General features: G+C 43.4%; 1 protein-coding gene across 1 annotated transcript in view; it reads left to right on the top strand.

The window, feature by feature from the left end:
* NLRC5 (NLR family CARD domain containing 5) overlaps positions 1–25,938 on the top strand; it is a 92,528-nt gene that overhangs the window by 22,296 nt on the left and 44,294 nt on the right. The window contains exons 10-20 of the mRNA XM_060254223.1: positions 10,618–10,680; positions 11,791–11,874; positions 11,971–12,054; positions 13,635–13,724; positions 17,386–17,451; positions 19,296–19,367; positions 20,767–20,847; positions 22,631–22,714; positions 24,124–24,213; positions 24,348–24,395; positions 24,891–24,965. Of these exons, the coding sequence (XP_060110206.1) occupies positions 10,618–10,680; positions 11,791–11,874; positions 11,971–12,054; positions 13,635–13,724; positions 17,386–17,451; positions 19,296–19,367; positions 20,767–20,847; positions 22,631–22,714; positions 24,124–24,213; positions 24,348–24,395; positions 24,891–24,965 (837 nt within the window). The remainder of the gene's footprint in view (positions 1–10,617; positions 10,681–11,790; positions 11,875–11,970; positions 12,055–13,634; positions 13,725–17,385; positions 17,452–19,295; positions 19,368–20,766; positions 20,848–22,630; positions 22,715–24,123; positions 24,214–24,347; positions 24,396–24,890; positions 24,966–25,938) is intronic.

Raw genomic sequence — 25,938 nt, 5'->3', positions numbered from 1 at the left:
ATGTGTGTAAAGTGATGTTGAGCGCTGATGACTTCGCTGCAAAGGTCAGACGCAATCATACTTACGTGCACAATCCAAGTCATGTCTTCTTCTTCTTCTTCTTCTTCTTCTTCTTCTTCTTCTTCTTCTTCTTCTTCTTCTTCTTCTTCTTCTTCTTCTTCTTCTTCTTCTTCTCCTCCTCCTCCTCCTCCTCCTCCTCCTTCTCCTTCTTCCTCTTCTTCCTGTTCTGCTTTTTTAGTGTTTTTGTACAGTATGTGTTAATGTGTGTAAAGTGATGTTGAGCGCTGATGACTTCGCTGCAAAAGTCAGACGCAATCATACTTACGTGCACTACCCAAGCGTCGTCTTCTTCTTCTTCTTCTTCTTCTTCTTCTTCTTCTTCTTCTTCATCTTCTTCTTCTTCCTGTTCTTCTTCTTCCTGTTCTGCTTCTTTAGAGATTTTTTACAGTATGTGTTAATGTGTGTAAAGTGATGTTGAGCGCAGATGACTTCGCTGCAAAGGTCAGACGCAATCATACTTACGTGCACTATCCAAGTCATGTCTTCTTCTTCTTCTTCTTCTTCTTCTTCTTCTTCTTCTTCTTCTTCTTCTTCTTCCTGTTCTGCTTCTTCTTCTTCTGCTTCCTGTTCTTCTTCTTCTTCTTCTTCCTGTTCTGCTTCTTTAGAGTTTTTGTACAGTATGTGTTAATGTGTGTAAAGTGATGTTGAGCGCTGATGACTTCGCTGCAAAGGTCAGACGCAATCATACTTACGTGCACAATCCAAGTCATGTCGTCGTCTTCTTCTTCTTCTTCTTCTTCTTCTTCTTCTTCTTCTTCTTCTTCTTCTTCTTCTTCTTCTTCTTCTTCTTCTTCTTCTCCTCCTCCTCCTCCTCCTCCTCCTCCTCCTCCTCCTTCTCCTTCTTCCTCTTCTTCCTGTTCTGCTTTTTTAGTGTTTTTGTACAGTATGTGTTAATGTGTGTAAAGTGATGTTGAGCGCTGATGACTTCGCTGCAAAGGTCAGACGCAATCATACTTACGTGCACAATCCAAGTCATGTCTTCTTCTTCTTCTTCTTCTTCTTCTTCTTCTTCTTCTTCTTCTTCTTCTTCTTCTTCTTCTTCTTCTTCTTCTTCTTCTTCTTCTCCTCCTCCTCCTCCTCCTCCTCCTCCTCCTCCTCCTCCTCCTTCTCCTTCTTCCTCTTCTTCCTGTTCTGCTTTTTTAGTGTTTTTGTACAGTATGTGTTAATGTGTGTAAAGTGATGTTGAGCGCTGATGACTTCGCTGCAAAAGTCAGACGCAATCATACTTACGTGCACTACCCAAGCGTCGTCGTCTTCTTCTTCTTCTTCTTCTTCTTCTTCTTCTTCTTCTTCTTCTTCTTCTTCTTCTTCTTCTTCTTCTTCTTCTTCTTCTTCTCCTTCTTCCTCTTCTTCCTGTTCTGCTTTTTTAGTGTTTTTGTACAGTATGTGTTAATGTGTGTAAAGTGATGTTGAGCGCTGATGACTTCGCTGCAAAAGTCAGACGCAATCATACTTACGTGCACTACCCAAGCGTCGTCTTCTTCTTCTTCTTCTTCTTCTTCTTCTTCTTCTTCTTCTTCTTCTTCTTCTTCTTCTTCTTCTTCATCTTCTTCTTCTTCCTGTTCTTCTTCTTCCTGTTCTGCTTCTTTAGAGATTTTTTACAGTATGTGTTAATGTGTGTAAAGTGATGTTGAGCGCAGATGACTTCGCTGCAAAGGTCAGACGCAATCATACTTACGTGCACTATCCAAGTCATGTCTTCTTCTTCTTCTTCTTCTTCTTCTTCTTCTTCTTCTTCTTCTTCTTCTTCTTCTTCTTCTTCTTCTTCCTGTTCTGCTTCTTCTTCTGCTTCTTCTTCTGCTTCCTGTTCTTCTTCTTCTTCTTCTTCCTGTTCTGCTTCTTTAGAGATTTTTGTACAGTATGTGTTAATGTGTGTAAAGTGATGTTGAGCGCTGATGACTTCGCTGCAAAGGTCAGACGCAATCATACTTACGTGCACAATCCAAGTCATGTCTTCTTCTTCTTCTTCTTCTTCTTCTTCTTCTTCTTCTTCTTCTTCTTCTTCTTCTTCTTCTTCTTCTTCTTCTTCCTGTTCTGCTTCTTCTTCTGCTTCCTGTTCTTCTTCTTCTTCTTCTTCCTGTTCTGCTTCTTTAGAGTTTTTGTACAGTATGTGTTAATGTGTGTGAAGTGATGTTGAGCGCTGATGACTTCGCTGCAAAGGTCAGACGCAATCATACTTACGTGCACTATCCAAGTCATGTCTTCTTCTCTTCTTCTTCTTCTTCTTCCTTCTTCAGTTTTTATTGACTTAATGTTATGTTTGTATATATGTTTCTGTTTGTGTGTGTGTATTTATTTGTCTGAACCTGGAAGTCATCTTTCCCTGTGAAGAATCACCTGTAATTAGGTTCTGGTGGAGATTTAGAGAGGTGGCTGAATAGAGCCTGCCTCTGACCTTTCAACTAGGTACTGTATTTTTTCGCACCATAAGACTCACTTTCCCCCCAAAAAAAGTGGGGGGAAGAGTGTGTGCGTCTTATGGAGCGAAGGTACCATACGTACCTTCCTGGGGGGGCGGGTGATCCGCTGCCTCTGTCCCGGCGCTTCCCCGCGCCTTCCTGCCTGGCTCCAGCTCTGACGCTCACAGCAAGTGCCAGGATCGCTCCCTCTGCCCTCCGATCCCAGCGCTTGCTTTAAGCATCAGTGCTGAAGCCATGCAAACAGGCAGGGAGAAAGCACGCCGCCCCCTCCATTGCCGGCGCTTGCGAAGCGCTGGGTTTGCGGAGGGGTGTGTGCTTCCTCTGTGCCTGTCTGCCTGGCTTCAGCTGCTGCTTATAGCAAGGGCTGGGATCGGAGGCTTGGCTACCTCCGATCCCAGCCCTTGCTATAAGCAGCAAGCTGAAGCCAGGCACAGAGGAAGCACCCCCCCCTCCGCAAACCCAGCGCTTCGCGAAGCGCTGGTTTCGCGGAGGGGGTGGCATGCTTTTTCCATTCCTGCGTGCCTGGCTGGAGACAAGCGGCGAGATCGCTCCCTCCGCCCCCACAGCAAACCCAGCACTTCGCAGGGAGCAATCTCGCTGCTTGTCTCCCAGCTAGGCACGCAGGCGCGGGGAAGCACGCCAGCGCCTGCATTCCTGGCTGGGAGACAAGCAGCGAGATCGCTCCCTGCGAAGTGCTGGATTTGCGGTGGGGGCAGAGGGAGCGATCTTGCCCTTGTCTGCCAGCCGGGCACCTGCATCTTATGGTCCAGAGCGTCCAATGGACCGAAAAATACAGTACTTTAAGGAGCTTTCCCTTGAAAGTACAAAGCGCAGTCCACCCTGCTATTATTGAAAAAACCTGACATGATTTGGCTTGCCTGGGCAACCCAGGTGAAGGCTGCTTCTTCTCCTCCTCCTCCTCCTCCTCTTTAGTGTTTTTGTACAGTCATCATTTTGCTTGCTTTTCTTTTCCCTTTTCACTCTTCTTGTATACTTTTGTGTTACTTTCTTTTTTCTGTCACTTTTTTTGATCTTTATTTTTTGTTCTCTTTCAGTTTTTATTTTTCAGTTTTGATGTCCACCTCACTTTCACTGGCCCTCTTTTTCTTAATTCTCAGTTCTGTTACGATATATCTTCAGGAGAAGTTTTTCGTAGTCACCAAAATATCTTGGACAAGTCCTTGTGTGCTTCTTAATTTCTTTTCTCACTGATGTGTACCTTCAAGTTTCCCACCTTTTTCTCCACCTCTGATTTTCATCTTCTTTCCATTCTGTCCCCCTTCCCCGACCTTTCTCGCAAAGTATTCGTTTCAAAAGCTTTTTACTCATCTCTTCAGTTGTCAGCAAGCCACCATGGAATGCCCATTTTTCTAAACGTTCATTTTGGATTTCAACAAGCAAGGACTAGCTTGTGAGAGAAAGCAGTTTTTGTTAACTAAATCATAATAAAGTGACTCAAGAATAACAACAAGGATACCCATGCATGCAGTTATCAACAATGGGTCAATCCTGTACGTTTGTACACATCTCCTTTGTCTCTCTTCCTTTCTTTTCTTCTTCACAAACATAAAACTCATTTATCTCAACTAACTCATTAAACAATTAAGTCCAGCGGGGACTTGTTTTCCATACGGAGAGGAAACCCCTCCTGCAGCATTCCAGCACCAGGTAAAACAAAGGGTGTTTTTACACTTGGCAGAAAATTCTGTCTTTGTGTGTATTTAAAAGTAATCATCTACATTGCAAATTGCCATCACTTCTGTCTTGCTTTGCATTTTCGTAAGTCTTCTGCACTCACTTAGTTGAATGGGCACTGAAAACTCTCATCCTGGATTAGCCCTGCAGTTTTCAAGAGTACTTTTGAACGGTTTTCCTGAGCATTCGGATCTAAGGTCGTGATTGTAGAACTTTCCCTCTGAATTTTCAAACTCCTCCATCTCACATTTCAGTGTTCGCTTGCAAGAGCACTGATTCAGGAAGTCATTAGGTGTGCTGCTCAGAGGTGCATTGGCGTGTGCTCTCTTCCGAGTAGAGTACGGTTTCCCTCACAAGGAAAGCCCAGCTCAGAGGACAATATGCCCTGCCCAGCTGCTCTCACCTTCAAGGCAAAAGCAGCTGGATGGTGCGTCAGCATGGCCCCCCCCCCAATGACCAGGCAATCTTGAAAGACAGCTGAATTGAACCTCTAGCCTCTGGCAGGGGTGCGAACCTGCAGACTTTCTTCCTTCTTTTGCAGATATGGAAGTAAAACTCTGCAAAAGGTGAGGAACAAATTTTTAAATGTAAAAGCATTTTGAATAATGCAAGTTTGTAGCAGGCAGATTCAGTGCTCACTAGATCTGGAGCAAAGCTGAATGGAGAAAGGGCCAAAGATACCACAGGCTAGAAGTATTAACTCCTTGTGGCATTGTGTTGTCAGATGGAAACACGCAGGTTAGAATGAGTAAATCATCAATTCTATCTCCTCGATATATAAAGGTCTTCTGCATATTCCACTATAATCCATATCTTGGTGATTTATCCATTCTTTCCTGTGTTCTATTACAATAACCACCACCACCACCCACACAGAGATGTTAACACACTGAACTAAGGCACTCTGTCATCTGAAAGAGGTACACAGAAATGTGTTATTCTTTGCAACTTAATTTTGCTACATCTAAACAATAGGAAAAGTAGCATCAGTTATGGCTACCCAATACATACCTCCTGGTCCTTCACTCAGTATTTCTCCAGTCTGATTGAACCCGTACCTTCTGCCCTGGGATCAATTAGGTGTCCGAAGATCCGAACCCTTTTTCCCCTCTCGACATTAGTGGCCCTGGATCAGTTACTTTCTGGATGACAAGTGTACTTAGTTGTTCCCAGATTAATTGTACAAGACGTTGTCCTGCTTGACAATTTAAAGTTTGTGGACTAGTATTATGCAGGATTATTTGTAACTTGCCCTGATAATCCGGATGTATCACTCCTCCTAAGACTTGAATTCCTTTGAGTGCTAATCCTGATCGACAAGGATTTTGGGGCACACCTATCAGATCTCATGGTGCAGCAGAGAATGTCTTGGGTCAGCCAGACTTTTCCATCTTTGAGAGTTTCCACTATCTGGCAGGAGTCATCTCCTTTCGAGTCCCTGCTTTACTATCCCACAACCTTGTCCACCTGCACTGAGGCGCTGCTCTGCTGCCCTCTCCCTACTAGAGAACAATAAATACATCATAATAGAAGACAACACATCATCAGTATTCTGATTAGATCACAATGACATGTCCACAGGGCCATCCTACAGTGCTCCTGGCTTGCCAACTCCTGTAGATTTGGGGTGCAGCTTGTGGGGAGAGAGGTTTGGGAGGGGACAGACCTCAGTGAAGTATAATGTTATAGAATCCACCCTGGAAAGCACCCATTTTCTCTAGGGGAACTGATCTCTAAAGATTGGAGATGAGTTGTAATTCCTGGAGGTTGGGAACCCTCGCTGTGGGATTGTACATCTCTCTGTTTTGACTGAACTTCCTATAGACATGCTATGAAGTCAAATTTTGCACAGAAGTGTTCTGTGGAAAGGCAAGAAATTCTGCAGGTGTTATTTGTTCCTGCCTAGATGCTACTGAGAATCAGGTTTTTCCCCCCAGCATTTTTTAGTTTTCTGGCATCTCCCTCATTTCCCTTTTCTGTGATCTTTACCAAACCTGCTTTACTACAGCATTTTGGGAAATATCGCAACAAAGACTGGAAGACTACTAATGTTATAGAATCCACCCTGGAAAGCACCCATTTTCTCTAGGGGAACTGATCTCTAAAGATTGGAGATGAGTTGTAATTCCTGGGAGGTTGGGAACCCTCGCTGTGGGATTGTACATCTCTCTGTTTTGACTGAACTTCCTATAGACATGCTATGAAGTCAAATTTTGCACAGAAGTGTTCTGTGGAAAGGCAAGAAATTCTGCAGGTGTTATTTGTTCCTGCCTAGATGCTACTGAGAATCAGGTTTTTCCCCCCAGCATTTTTTAGTTTTCTGGCATCTCCCTCATTTCCCTTTTCTGTGATCTTTACCAAACCTGCTTTACTACAGCATTTTGGGAAATATCACAACAAAGACTGGAAGACTACTAAGTGGGCAGGAAAGTCTAGATTTTCCTGGTTCTGTCCACACAGCAGCCATTTTCCCACTGTAAGAACATCAGAAGAGCCCTGCTGGATCAGACCAGTGGTTCATCTAGTCCAGCATCCTCTCACACACAGTGGCCAACCAGTTCTTCATGGCTAAAAACAAGGCCAAGGCCTTCTGATGTTGCCTCCTGACTCTTGGATGAGGTTCACCCTCAGTCACTATGGCTAGCTGTTGATAGACTTATCCTCTATGAATCTATTGAATCCCCATTTAAAGCAGTTTATTCCTATGGCCATCACTACATCCTCTGGCAGCAAATTCCACATTATAATCACTATCTGTGTAAAAATAGTTTTTTTTAATGTCCATCCTGAACCTATTGCCCATCAACTTCATTGGATGCTCTTGAGTTCTAGTATTTTGGGAGAAGGAAAAAAAATTCTCTTTGTCAACTCTTTCTACACCATGCATAATTTTATAAACTTCTATCATGTCTCTCCTTATTCATCTAATTTCTAAAGTGTAAAGTCCCAGACTTTTTAGCCTTTCCTCATAAGGAAGGTGCTCCACCTCCGAATTGTCTTGATACAGCTCTGCAATGCATTTTTTAAAATATGGACTGATTCCGCAGTAGCATTTGTTCTACCCTCGGTCTTCTGGTTTCCTCGTCTCTACCTTTCAATTTCCCACTAGTTTCTGTGGTGCTGCAGTTTGACCCGCATCTCATCTTAGTTTCCCCTGCATCTTCATCTTGGCGTTTTTTATAGAAGTTTTCCTTTCCTTGCACTTGGATTTGTCATTTTTGTGTGTGAAACTTGTACAATTTGTGGATAAGCTTTGTAAATAGCATGACATGTCCACCTCTTTCCATGCCCTTGCTCCCTCATAGCCCTTGACATCATTCACTGCTGTGGGACCAGTCTTCCTCATCCACCACAGACAATGAACAGTAAAGAGCTCTGCCTTGCATGTTTTATTTTTTTTAAAAAAACAACAAGCTATTTGTGTTATAATGTGACGAGGCATCAAAATTTAGAGCCTGTGCTTCTTAAACCACATCCCCTCATATTTTCCTTAATGCATGTGACTTCTACAATGATTTTTTTTACACAGTTTCTGTGTTTGACCCCTCCAAGATGAGTTCCTGCCTGCCATGACTGTTCCTCCATAGTTCTTTCAATGTTATTAGAGTATAAAGCATTCCACCATTTTGTGGTTTGCCAGATCTGGGCTGGAAAGGGCAGTAAATACTGGGGGAGGGCTTGGCTAAAGCTTTGTTGTTACTGTAATTACTGTGAGCAAAAGTGTGGCATTCTCATTTGATACTGTATGTAATTTCTTACTCTCACTCTCTGTCTCCCGTTGAATGGCTGCCCCCGCCATTTTATCTGGGAGAGGAGGAATCTTGTATTGGTGCAGGCATAGCATGGTTCAAATTCTCATGACAGTGTTAGAGAATCCACACAGTCTCAAAAAGTGATGCTAGCCAATGAGTGGGAGAGTTGCTATGTACTGACAAATTGGAATTGGCATACAAAGATGCGGGAACATTAGAATAAGGACAAATGAATTGTGGGAGGATGAAGGAACAGAGAACAGTGACTGCCATTAGGCAGTTCCCTTCCCTTGCCGCCATTGCATTGTATTGTGATCATGCATATGTTTAAAAAGGGGGGGTGGGAGGGAGAAAAGGGAGGGTTGGAAGGTGATGCAGAATCAGTTTTATATGGGGCAGAAAACCAGATTGGAATACAGAATCCAGGAAACAGACCTGCAGCTACTGGTAGTGAAGAGCCCCACATAGAAAGGGAGGCAAATGCCAAGTGTGGAACCGGTCATGGTGACCAGAACTATACACAGTATTCCAAATAAGGCCACACCACAGATCTATATGGGGGCATTACAGTATTGGCCATTTTATTTTCAGTCTCTTCCCTAATAATTCCTAACTTAAATTTTGCACATTGGGTAGACACTTTCCTTCAGCTATCCGCTGTGACCTGAAGATCTTTTGTCTCAGCAAGTTCAGACCCCATTAGCCTTTACTTGAAGCTTGGCTTCTTTGTCCCAATGCGCATCACCTTACACTTAGCAACACTGATCTTCATTGCCACATTGTCACCCACTCACCCAGTTTGTAGAGGTCCTGTTGGAGCTCTTCAATTAGCTTTGGTTTTCACCATCCTGAATAATTTTGTGTCATCTGCAGACTTGGCCACTACACTACATGCCTCTAGTTCCAGATCATTTATGAATAAAAAATAGTACCAGCCCAAATACCTAGTACCAGCCCAAACTGGGAGAGCCAGTTTGGTGTAGTGGTTAAGTGTGCGGACTCTTATCTGGGAGAACCAGGTTTGATTCCCCACTCCTCCACTTGCACCTGCTGGAATGGCCTTGGGTCAGCCATAGCTCTGGCAGAGGTTGTCCTTGAAAGGGCAGCTGCTGTGAGAGCCCTCTCCAGCCTCACCCACCTCACAGGGTGTCTGTTGTGGGGGAGGAAGGTAAAGGAGATTGTGAGCCGCTCTGAGACTCTTCGGAGTGGAGGGCGGGATATAAATCCAATATCTTCTTCTTCTTCTTCTTCTTCTTCTTCTTCTTCTTCTTCTTCTTCTTCTTCTTTTTCTTCTTCTTCTTCTTCTTCTTCTTCTTCTTCTTCTTTTTCTTCTTCTTCTTCTTCTTCTTCTTCTTCTTCTTCTTCTTCTTCTTCTATCCTTACTTCTCTCCATTGTGAGAATTGCTTACTTACCTCCATAGTGAGAACTGTCCATTGATGCCTACTTTTAATCTGTAAGAGAACTTGTCCACTTTTCCCATGATTGCTAAGTTTATTCAGAAGTCTTTGGTTAGGTTCCTTGTAAAGAGACTTTTCAAAGTCTATTGGGTCACTGTTGCCTATATGCTGTTCACTTTCTCAAAGAACTTCAAAAGACTGGTGAGATAGGACTTCCCCTCGCAGAAACCATGCTGAATTTCCCTCAGCAGGCTTTGTCCCTCTATGTGCCTAACAATACTATCTTGATGACAGTTTCTACCAATTTGCCTGGGACAGCCATTAGGCTGGCCAGCTTGTAATTTCCTGGTTCCCCTCAGGATCCCTTTTTGAAAATTGATGTAACAATTTCTACTTTACAGTCTTTTGGTACAGCCAGTGCATTTACTGATAAAGTACATATACGGGTTAGTAGATCAACTACCTTATATCTGAGTTCCGTAAGAACTCTCAGGTGTATGGCATCAGGTCCTGTAGCCTTATTGGTTTTAATTTCCCCAGTAGATCTAGAACTTCATCTCTGTTCACCTCAATTTGGCTCAGTTCTTCAGACTCCCTTCCAGAAAATAGGGGGTGTGGCATGGGTACGTGCCCACACTTTCCATAGGGTACACAAAAGCAAAAAAAGTCATTGAGCTTCTCTGCTATCTCCCCATGATCCCTTAGCAATCCCTTGATTCCTTTGTCATCCAAAGGCCACACTGCTTTTCTGGCTGGCTTCCTGCTCCTGATATCTATATATAAAAATGGTTTGTTTGGGGTTTTTTGCCTGTCTTGAGACTTCTAGCAACCTACTCCCCACTCTGGGGATTTGACTGTTGTGTTCCCCCTTCAGCTTCCTTTTTATTATTCTCATTTTTGTAAAGTTCTCTTTTGTGAAATAAAATCTTATAGTTTTGGACTTTCCATTGACCTGAATGCTGAACTTAATAGAATTGTGTTCAGTGTTCCCAACTGGTGTAACAACCTCTACATCTCTCATCAGGTCCTGAGACCCACTCAGAACCAAGATCACTACACCTCTGGTTGGCTGTATGACTAACTGCTTCAGTGTACAGTCATTTATGATGTCTAGGAATTTCATTTCTATAGCATGACTCAAGGATGTTTTTTACCCAGTCAGCGTACTTTATCATATATGCTTTATCATGTGAGGAAAATGGAGAATATTTGCTACGTGTGGCATTATTGCCATAATTAAGCAATATAGTGGAATATCAAGACAGTAAAAATAATTACACTGTTGATTTCAGGTCACAAAGCTTGGGGATAAATGAAGATGAAACTGTTCCTCGAGGCCAGTCGTTAATATTACGGTAAACATTCATTTAGATTTGTGCTAACTGCTACATTATGAAGTAACCTAAAACTATATATTTTTGTTTGCTGATCTAAATCTCTGTTTGGTTCAAAAGTTCAGATGGTTGTTAAAGAGTCAAATTATTTAAAGCAGTTTAGGTAAATGGTTCAGATGGATTTCAACATCAACTCATTATAAAATGGAACAAAAAGTTCTGAGGCAGCAATTCTAAGCAGACCTACTCAGAAGTAAGTCTCCAGGTTATATGATAGGGCTTACTCTGAGAAAGGTGCATTCAGAATTGCAGCTTGAATATTCTCCTTAAGGTTTAACATGTTCATATTAGAAATGTGTCAAGTATGCTAAGATGCTGAAGCGTGGGAGCCATTTCAGGGGCCAGTTTCACTTCCCCCTGCTTGGAAGTGGAGGGGGGTAAAAAGCAAAACTGACTGGTTAAATAGGTACTGGTCATTATACCTAACAACACAGAGGGTCTGCCAATCAGCTGTTATGTTAAGACAGCTGACAGCCATTTAATCTGTCGATTTCACTCCCCTCTGCTTCCAAGGTCACAAGTGAACTGAGAAGGGGTTTAAATCCCGTCTTAGTTGACTTGCTGTCATGCCACTGTGGTGGCACAACTCAGCGAGTGAACTGGGAAGGCATTTAAATGCCTTCTCGGTTCACTTGTGAGTCATGCCGCAGCGCTGCGGCTTGCAAAAGCCATTTATAGGGAACCGGGGGTGGTTCGTCATGGTTCATGAGACTCCACAAACCATGAACCTTTGAGAACCTCCTTTTTCCAGGTTCGTGCCCATCCTTACTCCAGACAACAGAGATCAGTTTCCTTGGAGAAAATTGCTGTTTTAGAGGATGGACTCTATGGCATTATATCATGCCATCCCACACCCCAGAGTACAACCTCCACAGGCTCCACCCACAAATATCCAGGAAATTCCAAAGTGGGAGTTGTCAGTCCTACCCCACTCCCCCAGGAAGACCCAGCTAGGCAATGCCTAATGGACTGTCCCCACAAAAACTCTTCTCCCCATGAATCTTTAGACCTGCAAGTCCTGTTATAATGTTAATCTTTGACTTCTTTTTTCTTGATGTATATTGCCTACAGACTTCAGGACTGCCGACTGTCTCCCCAACATGCTACACAGATTGCCAGAATTCTCAGGAGCTGTTCCCACCTGTCTGAAATTGAGTGAGTGCTCCCCCCACCCATTTGTTTAATTAACTTACTGGTAATAGAAGGCAGAAATTTGGATTGGCCATATCACTAATCTGGAAAACATGTCAGTTTGTCAGGTAACAATCTTGGAGATGAAGGATGCAGAGAACTGGTGAAGAAGCTGTCCAAAATTTCCATTACTGGCCTGATGAAGTAAGAATTTTGCTAGTTATTTGTTTTGGGACTTATGCATGCCCATTCTCTGCTTTATTTGTCATACTAGAGACCTTTACATACTCCAACAATTTGCAATAGCAAATTCTTTGCAGATTCAGATGTTACCATTTCTTGCAATTGGCTCATTGGGTGCAGTCAGATAGGCAGGTTGCTGCGGCAGTACCTCACCTTTAAATAAGCCACTTGAATTTGGGGTGGTTTCTGTCAATCAGACACCACCTCCTAAGCCAGTGTCATGGGCACATGGTTGTTTGTTCGCATTGCTAATGTGCCACAACCACAGACCTGTGGCTGGGTTGGTTGTTTTTTTCTTAAGTTCCATTTTGTGTGTGCACAAAAGCAGACAAGTGTGCATGCACTCTTGGCTGCATTCTATGGGGGTGCTGAAGCTCATGTTGGAGTGCGTTTTTTTTAAGGATGCACCAGAAACAGAGTGGAACGATCATACTTCTCATGTGTTTCCATGGTGTGCTGGGGCGATCAGATGGCTGGAAACCCACCATGGAAGCACTTCACTGAAGTGGCCACTGGAGTTTGCCGATGGCTGTTTAAGAAGAAGAAGACAGCAGATTTATACACCACCCTTCTCTCTTAATCAGAGTCTCAGAGTGGCTTACAATCTCCTTTATCTTCCTCCCCGCAACAGACACCTTGTGAAATGGGTGGAGCCGAGAGAGCTCTCTCAGAAGCTGTTCTTTCAAGGACAACTGCGAGAGCTATGGCTGACCCAAGGCCATTCCAGCAGCTGCAAGTGGAGGAGTGGGGAATCCAACCCGGTTCTCCCAGATAAGCGCCCGCACACTTAACCACTATATCAAACTGGCTCTCCCATGTGGGAGTCATTTTAGCACAGGTAGTGACGAATGGGGCATGGGAGTCAGATGTGCACCTTTGATCGTGCCCATTTGATTTGGAAGCGAGAGATGGCCATGTCAGGTCAAAATGGTTATGTGAATGCACCCACTGATTGTGTGGTATTATCTTACTATGCAATCCATTTACTGATGGTTAACTGGGAGTTTTTTTTTTAAATCATACTTGTAACTCACCTTGAGTTATATAAAAGAGTGTAAATAATGCTAATAATAATTTTTAATTCTGCCATCTGTGCTCAAAATGAAATTCTACAAAACAGCAAAATTTATGCAAAGCCGTTTTCTCTTATTTAAACCTAGCCTACCTCTCAAGGTTGCTCTATGGAGTAACTGGAGGAGTGGGGAGCCAGGTATCGCCCCTAGGGCTGCTTGGACAAAAGGTGAGATAAAAACCAAATTAAATAAGGAAGTTGCCTTACCGTTGATCATATGATTGGTCTTCCTACTCCAGTAATGCCTACAAGGTCTCTGGCACAGAGGGGCTTTTCCCATCCCCAGTGACTTGAAATCTAGGAGACAGAACCTGAGACCTTTTGCATGCAAAGCCAGAGCTTCACTGTTGAGCTATGACCTCTTTCTTAATGCTGCTAAGATTCCCAATAATTTAGTGTTACAGTGATATATTCACATGGGTGTTCTTATGAAGGTAACTTGTCTATGTCTGGATTGGTTTTCTGACAGTTTAAATAACAACCAGTTGTCTCTGAAGAGCATTTTCTGTCTCCTGCATTCAATGACAATTTGTCCAAATATCGAGACGCTTGAAGCCAGGTAGGCCTAAATTTGACCAAAAAACTGTCCTTCTCTCTTAAGTACCCTTGTATTTTTTTTTCAGTTTGTCATGGTGCGCCCTACAATATAAAAGCAGAGGTTAAATTAAAGGAGGCAGTGTGGTGAATTGGGAAGGGGGCCACTGCTTTCCTCATTTCATTCCTACCCAGAACTCTCCTCCCGGCTCATCTCTTGCGTAGGGTTACAAGCTCCAAGTTAGAAAATACCTGGAGATTTTTTTGGGGGGGGGGGTAAGGAGGATGGGATTTGGGTAGGGGAGGGACTTCAGTAGGATATAATGACATAGAGTCCACCCTCCAAAGTGGCCATTTTTTCTAGGGGAACTGTTATTGGTCATTTGGAAATCAGTTGTAGTAGCAGGAGATCTCTAGGTGTCATCTTCAACCATATCAGCAGAAGACGTAATGTGGGCAACCCAAAAATATATTCTGAATTTATACCAGATTAATTGGGTGAGTTACCGAAAAAAAAAAAGTCCTGGGAAATGTCATATAGTGAGGAATCCGGAAGACTTTCTGGCAGAGATCCTTTTTCATAGAACTACAGCTCCCAGGATTCTTTGGATGGAGGGAATGTTTATCAAACCAATTTAAATCCATCGTGCAGATGTACCCTTAGGGTTCCTTGACAAGATCTAAGTGCTGATGGCACTGCCAGTACAGGTGGGTGTTTGGCCAGCGTTATGTCACTTGCATTGGCTACCTATTGCGTACTGGAGTAATTTCAAGGTTCTGATATTGATCTTCAAAGCCCTTTGTGGCCTGGGACCGACTTATCTGGCACCTCTCCCCGTATGTGCCCCAACAGGCTTTATGCTCAGAAAATCAACATCTCCTGGTTGTCCCTGGCCCTAAGGAAGTCCATCTGGCCTCAACCAGGGCCAAGGCTTTTTCTGCCCTGGCCCCGGCCTGGTAGAACATGCTCCCATTGGAGATTAGGGCCTCCAGATCTGCTACCTTTTCACAGGGCCTGTAAGACAGAGCTGTTCCTCCAGGACTCCAGGCATCCAAATTAAACTAAATTGGACTCCCTTGCTGAAGTATCTTATCTTGAACGGCCCGCATGAAAAACGACATCATTAATTGGCCAGCTGGAAACTGTTTTAAACTGATACCTTTCTGTCGCCTGCTCTGAACCAGGAGATTTCTGTCTGTTTTAATATATTGCTTTTATTGGTAATGTTTTAAGTGTTGATTATGTTGTAATCCACCCTGAGCCTGTTCGAGGGGTAGGGTGGAATATAAATTTACTAAATAAATAAAACAATTCTGCAATACACTAATTAACAAATCCAGATGGCCAAGAGGTCCATAAAATGTCTGAGATTGAAAGGGCAGTGGGCAGACACCCCCATAGCAATTAAATAGCTAAGTCAGAAAAGGGGTGAGGCAGTGGAGGCCAGAATAATTTATGCAGTGCAAGTTACTCTCCTGACTGACTAATTGACTGTTGACATGGACAGTCCCATGGGGAAACAGGATAATTTCTATTAACACTGGGCCATGTATCACTATTTGGTTTGGCTAAGGAGGCTGAGATTATACTGCTTTGTAGAAAATTCATGCATGGAGAGCTTGGAGTGGTCTCTCTTCTGTCCCCCACATCGAGTCCCTGCAAATTGTTTCCAGTTGACCATTCTGTCCTGTTTAATCTTAATTATCCTGTATCATGTAATTAAAATTTAGTATGGTGAATATTAATTAGAGAATAGAAGCCATACTATACATTTTAAAGAATCCTGGAAATGTCTGGTCTACTGATAATTTGTTAATTTGAATTGCCTCTGTGCAAGCAGGGGGGAGTCTGCCTTAAGATAAAACCTATGAGGTTTCTCATTTCAAGAAATGAAAGGATATCCTTTATTGCTACAGAAAACCACACTGTGATAAGGAAGGTGAGATAAGCTAACTCTCTATCTAACAAGGAGAGGGTGCATGTTGTCCTTGTGTAACTCTTAATCCACTAGAGGGAGTTAAAAGAATTGCATTACACTTGCAGGTCAGAGAGGGAAAGAGAAAAGAAGGGAGCAGCTAGCAGGACAGAAGTTCCTAAGATTAGCATTCTGTGTGCTAAAGAGATAATCACATAAGAGCAAGTGAGAAGGATTTGCTAGTTCTGCTGTGTCTTGCCCTCCACCCAGTACCAATGTGTTTGTGGCAAAGAGCCCTTGCATCTGCATCATCCTTCTCTTCCATCATAATTTATGTTAAAACTAAATGGCTGCAGTTCCAACACCTCCAGAAGAGCACTACCAAAAACAGCGGTCCCTGGGCTTTTTGAAACTATGGGCACCTTTGGAATTCTGACATAAGATAGTGGGTGTGTCCATAAAATGGCAATTCGAGGAAGTAGAGTTAGCCACAAAATGGCCACCATGAGAGGCAGAGCCAACAACAAAATGACTGCCACAGGAGGCTGAGCCTGAGCCACACACACAGAGGAAGCGGAAGTGCAGTAGCGAAGGAAAGAAATTTAAAAAATAACCTTGGAAGGAGGAGTGGGAGAGAATAAAACCAACACTAAGATGGTAGCTGCCGCTGAAACAATATAGTTTTAGTCTGATCAGGTGATCAGATCTCCAGTCACCAATAGAAGCCATGTTGGACAACAACCCCACCTGGCCACACTCACTTTGTAAAAACACTTGGTGGGCACAGGACTTTTTTTTTTTTAGAAAAAGGCCAGCAGAAACTCCTTTGCATATTAGGCCACACCCCTGGCACCAAGGCAGCCAGAATTGCATTTTTGTGTGTTCCTGCTCAAAAAAAGCACCAGTGGGCACCAGGAAATGTGTGGGTGGGTGCCAGTGTGTCCATGAGTGAGTGACCCATTGTGGATCCCTGCATAAAGAGGAGATTTGTCAGGATGTTCAATCAAGGCTGAAGCTGTGTGTGCAGAGGAGAAGTTAGGATCATTCTAATCTGACCCCTCACTGCATCCAGCCTCTGCACATCCCCAGTGATGCCTATGACTTGTGTTTATAACTGCTTTAGAGAATCTCTGTACGCACCCAGCCTGCTTTCACTGTGCATGCATGGGCTGCTTTTAGGGTTGCCAGCTCTGGGTTGGGAAGTACATTGAGATTTTGTGAGTGGAGCTAGGGAAAGCAGGGTTTGGAGAGGGGAGGGACCTCAGTAGAGTATCACACCATAGCATAGAGCAGGGGTGGCCAATGGTAGCTCTCCTGATGTTTTTTGCCTACCACTCCCATCAGCTCCAGCCATCAGCCATGCTGACTGGGGCTGATGGGAGTGGTAGGCAAAAAACATCTGGAGAGCTACCATTGGCCACCCCTGGCATAGAGTTTGCTCTCTAAAGCAGCCGTTTTCTCCAGTGGAATTATCTTGGCCTTCTGGAGATCAATTGTAATAGCAGATCTCCTGGAGGTTGGCAACAACAGCCTCTGTGCAAATGACCCCCTTCAGTGCATGGAGGCTGGACACAGTAAAGAGGTGGTATCAGTGGACACCATCTTGCTCCACAAGCATCTCATCCCTCATAGAACTTCTGCATGGAACTAGGGAATGGAAACAATCCTTCAGTGCTAGTCATTAATTGGAAACATGTACATTGTGTTTGTAACAGTTTCATTATTAAACTCAGTTTGATGTTCTACAAAATCCTTCTCTCTTTTCTCTAGTCTTCATCAGAAAACTGCAGTATTGACACTGGATAACAGAGTGGTTGCTCGTTCCTCTCGTTCCAGGTACAGAGAATTGATTAAAGTACATTTTTTCCCCTTAGTCTATGGCAACATGCTTCTGACATTTCCTGCTTGGTATATTTACTTGAAAAGAAACATTTGTGATTTGCAGTAGCTGCAAAATGCACCAAACCTCCTCATTTAAGGGCGGGGAAAGGCCTTTGCATTTTGAAAGCAGGGATCTAAAATACAATAAATTCATTTGCTCATTTTCTACTAAATTAAGAATTACATTTCCAATGTTCTGTTAGAATTTCCTGGTGTTTCCTTGTGGTGCCTCTGAACCATGTGGTGGACATCATGGGTGCAATTCAACCACAATCCTTGAAGGACAGGAAAACTGAAAAGTGGCATATCAATCCTTTTGCCACCTTTTCTTATGCTTGCATATGCTACTGCTTTAAAAAAACAACAATTCCCTGAGGACAGTGCTCTGTTCATCTCTAGACAAACAGAATTTCCTTTCTGAACATATTTAAGGTATTTCTGAATTCTCCTAGGTTTTTTCTCAACCTCTTCTAAAATGTTCACATCCCTTTTGAACTTTAACATCAAAAAACAACAGAGGGTGAAGTCTGCAGCCAGGCTTATGTGTCTATTCACCATAGAATCATAGAATTAGAAGGAGCCATACAGGCCATCTAGTCAAATTCTGTAGTCAGTGCAGGATCAGCCCTAAAGCATCTCTTACAAATGTTTGTCCAGCCACTGTTGAAGACTGTAAGTGAAAGGGAGCTCACACCACCTCCCTAGGCAGTTAATTCCACTGCAGAACTACTGTAAAAAATTCTTTCCAAAGACCCTTTACTCCTGACTCCTGCTCAACAGTCAACATTTCTGAAATTGCCTTACATGTGCCTTGTCTACTCATGTGTAGTGTATTGTGCTTTAGTAAAGCACCGCGCGGCCGTGCAGCAGAGGCGACCAGGGGGAATCCCCTGGTCACTCAGCGCAGCGTGCAAAAGTACTCCACCAATCAAGATCTGTGGCGGGAAGTTTGACTGGCCAGGATTGGTCTGGGCCAGCTGGGGGGCCGTTCCGGGCTGAGTGTATATAAAGCGGGTCCCGGCCTGCGTTGCCTGTTCTGTGATGTACCTTTGAATAAAGTATGTTGCCTTCTGCATGTCTCTTCACTGAGTACGTTACATCATGCTTTGTGCAAGTTGTCATTTTAATGTGTATTTTGATGTCATTCATATGCCTTTATATGCATATATTTTAGATTTCACCCTACAAAAATTATGAGCCTTTTAATAACAATTGTGGAACTGCCTTAGGAGTAGGGAAGAGTGAATGGATGTTGACACTGGTACTAGTCAATACGCACTAATCCTTTCAAGTTTCCCCAGGATTTTAGTACGTAACTTTGCATAACTACTTCTTTCAGTGCTTTCTCTAGGGTAGAAAAAATGTAAGCTTATTTTCAGGAAAATAAAATCACTTCCCAATTATCTCCATCATGTTTAAAATATTAGACCTGTTTCCACATTCCATGAGGGGCTTTCAAGGCTGTAAATTGACTGGTTGTGTTGTTAATTAACTATTCTCATTCATATGTGCTGTTGTTCTGTAATTCTTGCTACTCTCGATATTTGTGTGTATTTAAGTCTCAATTTTTACTTTTAAGCTATCTTGGGTCCCTGGCTTTTGGAGTAGAATAGCTGGACATAGAGATTGGCTGATGAATTGCTGCATGAACCTTAAATTTCAGCAGATCAATTTAATATAATCTATAATGGCACTGGGTTTGTTTGTTTTTTGCCACTGCTATTCAGTTATAGCCCATTGTACATTTGATTCTTTTCCCCTCACCACTGAGTAATACTTTTCGTTTGTCATTGCTGCAGGAGTTACTCTTTGAATGATGATCAGTTCAGCACTGATAAAGGACAGATATTGGCAACATCAAGAAAAATATGGTATATGGACATCAATAGTTTGTTAAAGACCAGTGAGGCTCTTAAGGCCCCAAAGATCTTGAATTGAGGACTGTGGCAGCAGGAACTGGGTACCTTGATCTCCCTGCCAATGTTAGGCTAGTTTGCAATTTAGTAAAGTTTGGGATCAACTGCAATTTAGTAAAGTTTGGGATCAACTGTAGTGTTCCTATTGAATTTAATGCCTGATCTCACCAGATCTCAGAAGCTAAACAGGCTCAGCCCTAATTAGTTACTGTTTTCACACACAGCTTACCTCGCAGTCACAATCCTGTTCCCTCCGCAGCGTCTGTCAGATTTCCCACCATCTGCACCGGAGTTACAGGAAGTGCCGCGGCTTTTGCATAGCAAACGTAAACTGGGTTTTAGTGGTTTACGTTTGCTATGCAAAAGCTGCGGCACTTCCTGTAACTTCAGTGCAGATGGTGGGAAATCCGACCAGATGCTGTGGAGGGAACAGGATTGTGACTGCGAGGTAAGCTGTGTGCGAAAATGGTCAGTATGTGGATGGGAGATCACCAAAGAAGTCCAGGGTTGTGATGTAGGGGCAGGTGATGCCAAACCACCTCTGTTCATCTCTTGCCTTGAAAACCCAACATAGTTACCATAAGCTGGCTGAGACTTTCCATTCCCACGAATTCATTTGTAGTATTGTGTTAGTAGCCCTGAATATGCTAATGGAAAGATGGGATACTGATCTAATAAATCAATAAATTCTAAATAAAGTCACCAGGAAAAGGGCCTTTTTGATCGCTGCCCCCCACTGGTGGAACTAACTGCCAGAGAAAGTGCAGGCCTTGCGGAATCTTGGCCAGTTCCGCAGGGCCTGCAAAACCACCCTCTTCCAGCTGGCCTTTAATTAACATGGAGCCTATATAGTAGATGGAAGACTGTTACACTGAAAAATGGAATGATACAATATTTAGATCTTAGTATCACATGAAATGAAATGCTGATTTTAATTATTGAATGTGTAATTTTATTGAGTGTACTATTTTAGAGGATGTATTGCTTTTCCTACTGTGAAGTTTTTATGTTGTGAGCTGCCCTGAGCCTCTGCAGGGAGGGCGGGATAGAAATAAAATAAAATAAATAAACATGTGATTGAAATGAAATTGAAACTGGGGAAGCATAAAACTATCTGGGGAGGTCCAGAAATGAAGAAAAATAATTTTGCATGCTATGTTTTAGCAAGAAACTTTGCAATTCTGAAGAAACGCAGGGATGGGGAAAGATTTGGCAGGTGGCTAAGTTAGGAGTGGGGAATGGGTTTAAAATGGTCTTAATTTAATTTGGGCTTTTAAAATGCCCATCAGAACAGCAAGAGCTGCTAATTTTGTATTACACTTTAGGGATTAAATTGATCTTCATTTGGTTTTAGCTTGACGGGCAACTGTTTTCATGGTGAAGATCTGAAGAACCTGTGCTTGGCACTGAGGTGTTGCAGTGTAACTGAGTTGGAGTAAGCTTTCTTTGTTTCTTTTCTTGAAATTAAATCCAACATGTTGTGTATGTGTGTGTGTGTACGTACTAATCTGCAGATCACAATTTCAGCAGGCACACAAAGCTGCAGTGGGAGGGAGGAAGCAGAGAAGTTGCCTTCATGTTACAACTCTGTTTGTGCTACTTAGGATCCAAACTTGTGCATGACAAGAGTGTGGAATCAAGCCCATACCTGTAGGTTCTGCATGTGTCTATGCCAGGGGTGGCTAAGGGTAGCTCTCCAGATGTTTTTTGCCTACAACTCCCATCAGCCCCAGCCATTGGCCATGCTGGCTGGGGCTGATGGGAGCTGTAGGCAAAAAAACATCTGGAGAGCTACCCTTGGCCACCCCTGGTCTATGCTTTGGATGTAAAAATATTGATAGCATTTGTACAATACCGTGTCTATGCACATAGACCAGTAGAACTCACTCTGTGGCTTGCTGAGAGCAGCATTTACAATGATCATCAGTGCAAAGAGCTGCAGGACTATAGTGTTTCCTGTGCATCATTCAGGGGTGGAATTCTAGCAGGAACTCCTTTGCATACTAGGCCACACACCGCTGATGTCACCAATCCTCCAAGAGCTTACAAGGCTCTTTTTTGTAAGCTCTTGGCTACATCAGGGCTGTGTGGCCTAATATGCAAAGGAGCTCCTGCTAGAACATATGAACATATGAAGCTGCCTTATACTGAATCAGACCCTTGGTCCATCAAAGTCAGTATTGTCTTCTCAGACTGGCAGCGGCTCTCCAGGGTCTCAAGCTGAGGTTTTTCACACCTATTTGCCTGGACCCTTTTTTGGAGATGCCAGGGTTTGAACCTGGGACCTTCTGCTTCCCAAGCAGATGCTCTACCACTGAGCCACCGTCCCTCCCCTCCCTCTACCCCTGGTGCAATCCCACAAAACACCCACAGCAATTCAGACAAGAATGAGGGAGTTTGCCATGGCTTCTAGAGGAGAGCAAGCTAGTCATGGAGGAAAAGGAGTAAACTCACTCTATTCTGCTGTGGCCAACTTGCTCTTTTCCTGGGCTCAGAGTGCAGAAGCCGGAGGGGTTGTTGGACAAGATGTGGGCCCTTTCCTTCAATCCCTGGCCTGGGGCTCACAGCTCAGGGAGGCTCACAGCTTACCAGTCCTCCATTCCCTGTGGTGGTGGCTGCTTCAAGGTGGGAACTGCCTGCCAAACACAAATCCTACTGGTCAATGCCCTTGTCCACGTTCCTGAAGTGGTTGCCGTATTGGCTTAATTTGAATAGTGCATGGCGGGGGTGGGCGTTGTGAGCTATGGGGTAGCAATGGGAAAAGCAGAAATGATTTCATAGAAGAAGAATATTACCCCTTGGTGCCCCTGACTATTCTGGGCCAAATGGAATTTATGATCTAACACAGCAGCTCCACATACTATCTACCCCTTTCCCAGATTTAGCTTCTAGAGGATGGAACATGAGAATGACGCATCATTTGATTCATTCACTAAAGTAATGCATCATTGGGTTCCTTAACTAATTCATCTTCATGTAGGGAGCCTGCACTTGAACACTAGAGGAGTGGTGGTGGCTTTTTTTGAGCAGGAACACGCAGGAATGCAGCTTTCGCTGGCTTGGTGTCACTGGGTGTGGTCTAATATGTAAATGACATCCTGCTGTAGAAACAATGGTGATGTCAGGGAGTGTGGCCTAATATGCATATGAATTCCTTCTGTAGTAATAATAATAACACCACCACCAATAATAACAATAATATCTTTTTAAAATTGCAGTTTGTCAGATAATTCTCTGGGAGACGCAGGAGTTTTGAAAGTGGCCGAACTTCTCCCAGATATGAAGGCATTACGTTCCTTAATGTAAGTGAAGATCCTGCTTGGATGTTTCATGATGTCTTGAGACTGAAATTGGAAGGAAGGCAACAAGGTGGGGCCCAATCTTATCAAATCTCAGAAGCTAAACAGGGTTGGTTCTTGGATGGGAGACCTCCAAAGAAGTTTCTGTGGAGGAAAGGCCATGGCAAGCCGCCTCTGCTTCTCACTTGACTTGAAGGCCCCTTGCTGGGGTCACCAAAAGTCTGTTGCAAATTGACAACACTTAGGCCGTTTTCCCACTGACCTTACTCTGGAGCGACGTCTCTCTTCACCGCGCAGCGTCTGCGTGGATTTCCCACCAACTGCTGTGCACAACCAGGAAGTGCCACGGCTTTTGCGTCGCAGATGTAAACCACTAAAAACCAGTTTACATCTGCGATGCAAAAGCCGCAGCTCTTCCTGGTTGTGCGCAGCAGTTGGTGGGAAATCCGCGCAGACGCTGCGCGGTGAAGAGGGACGTCGCTCCGGAGTAAGGTCAGTGGAAAAATGGCTTTAGATGGGGGAAACCATCAAGGAAGTCCAGGGCCACTATGAAGAGAAAGACAATGGATAACCACTGCCTTAAAAATCCTATGGGATTTCCACTTGATGGCAAAAAAGTACCAAAGTCCTAAAAGTCCTATAAGTCCCTGCTCATTACAAGGGGGTAGTTTTGTTACTCTGCTGTAACAAAATAAAGCAAAAGTCTTCCAGTGGCACCTGAAAGATGGATGAAATTTATTCCAGTATGACCTTTTGTGAGTCACAGCTCCAGCCTTCACCTCCAGGCACAGTTTGTGTGGCCAACAGATGTGAATATTTTTACATGAACTGTTATGCTTTGTACAGCAACCCCAGACTTCCTTTGTGGTCTCTTACCGCAGTAGTAATCAAGGCTGACCTCACTTAACTTCTGAGATCTGACAAGATTGGACTAGCCTAGACTGTCCAGGTCAGGGTTTGGGGTTTTTTACCTGTGTCTAATAGTCAGAGAAGAGCCCTGTGGTAAGCTGCAGTGCTGCAGTCCAAGCTCTGCTCAAGACCTTTGTTCGATCCTGGTGGAAGCTGGGTTCTGGTAGCCAGCTCAAGGATGATTCAGCTTTCCATCCTTCCAAGGTCAGTAAAATGAGTGCCTAGCTTGCTGGGGGTAAAGTATAGATGACTAGGGAAGGCAATGGCAAACCACCCCATAAAAAGGCTGCTGTAAAAATGTCATGATGCGACGTCTCCCCATGGGTTGGTAAGGACTTGGTGCTTGCACCTTTACCTTTTTAATAGCCAGAAAGTTTAGAGTTGGGAATGAATGGGGAGGGTGAGTGAATCGCTGCCAGTTTCCTAGAGCCTAATCAGTTATGTTCTTATGCAGTATGGATTTCTTGAAATGAGAATTTAGCTTCTTTTTCTTTTGCTTGTAGACTGGATCAGAATCACATATCCCTGAATGGTGTTTTTTGTTTGGCGCAGTCCTTTTCTGCCTTGGACCAGATGACCTCAATTCACTTGAAGTATGTTCAAGAGATGGTTCATAAGATGAGGACTTATCAAAGCAGTTGGTGCAGGCTGGGAAACTTGGCATTTTTTGCAGAATAACAATTAATTGTATTCTGTCATGCTCAAAACCCTTTTTTCCTCATTACAGTTTGGGAAATACCCAGTCAGTTTGGTTATCCTTTGGGGATAGATCCAGGTAAATATCCAATCCCGTCAGTGCATCTTGAAAATTATTGTAATATATTATTTCCTCCAATTGGTACTGTTAATCTTCTGTTTCTTTCTGTCTTCTCCTTCCTTTCCCAGTTCTTCCAGAACTCTTATAATGTCCACTGAAAATTTCCTCTCCTCAAAGCATTAAAATTTTGTTCAGCCACTCAAGATTCATGTCAATAAGGAGGAGAATTTCCAAGATGATTGGGCCTTTTGTTTCCTTATTTCTTTTTCAAAGTACAACTCCTTGTGTTTCTTACACAAAAAGTTGGCAATTTCAGCAGGCTTGCCCACACACTTTCAGCCATAGGGGCTAGAAGCTTAAAAAACAACAACCAAAATTGTGATTATCTGGAAGTTGGATTCGGTCCCTGGTGCAGCATTCCATGCTTTCCCCACACTCCCACAAGATCACAGCATTCACACAGCCAAATCTTCTGGTTCACTAACCTAATGGATCTTTCCCCCTGCTCTAAAGGTGCAACCTGACTGATGAACATCAAAGCAAGTTGCTGGTTTGTCCACAACACTCGATACATGCCCGCCGCTTTAGGTAAGGATCCATTTTTGTTTCAGCTAAAGAATCTCAAAAGAATTGCAGATACCCTGACCTGGATAGCCCTTGCAAGCCCAATCTTATCAGATCTTGGAAGCTAAGCAAAGATGACTCCGGCAAGTACTTGGATGAGAGACCTCCTTGGAATACCAGAAGTCGGGAGGCAGAGGCAGGCTTTATTCAGCTACTTCTCTGAATATCCTCCAGGCCCCCAGTAGGGGTCATTCACCAGAAGTTGCCATGACACACGCACAGATACAAAAATAATAACAACAAAAAGAATTGCAGATGAAAATGTGATTCAGATTATGATACTTTTGCTCTTAACTGCTTTATTGTGAAATAATAATCTTCTATCCTGTTTAAAGCACAGGGGAAAAAATTTCAGAGACAATATGACCAGTCAGAAGGATATCTCTAAAAACTGGCATCAATCCACCAGGAAACTCTCCTATACAAGTCCTGGAAATGAATGGCAGTGCTGTGAGGGTGCATGAGCAGTGCTGTTGCACAACTCCCTTTCGTTTCGAAGAAGAGACTTTCTTGGTAGATTATGCCCTTTATTTGCTTATTTCTTTTTAAGAAATACACCTTTTAAAAAAAAGCAGTAAGTTCAGCAGCTTTTCAGCAGAGTGTAGGAGATGGTGGGATTTGGATTCAAGTCTGCCTGAAAAATCTCATCCTCTGATTTGGAAGCCTTTCTGCCAAATTCCAGGGAGTGGTGCCTCGATATAGTGACTCCACACTGAGGGAAATGTTCGTGGAACCTGCTTTAAGGCACTGTTATCATGCCTTCTTTATTCAAGGCTAAACTTTGCTACAAAAACTAAATGCTGAGGGTGTGTGGTAGGTTGGTCAGGTTTTTCCTATCCAGGCACTCATCATTAAGGCTAAAAGTTCATTGATGAAGCTGAGGAACTCCTTTTTTTTTTTTTACCTCAGGGTGCTCAATATATTCCTGCCCTATTGG

This window comes from Heteronotia binoei, chromosome 14, assembly GCF_032191835.1.
Source record: "Heteronotia binoei isolate CCM8104 ecotype False Entrance Well chromosome 14, APGP_CSIRO_Hbin_v1, whole genome shotgun sequence".
Lineage (NCBI taxonomy): Eukaryota > Metazoa > Chordata > Lepidosauria > Squamata > Gekkonidae > Heteronotia > Heteronotia binoei.
This window is presented reverse-complemented; position numbering and strand designations above follow the sequence as displayed.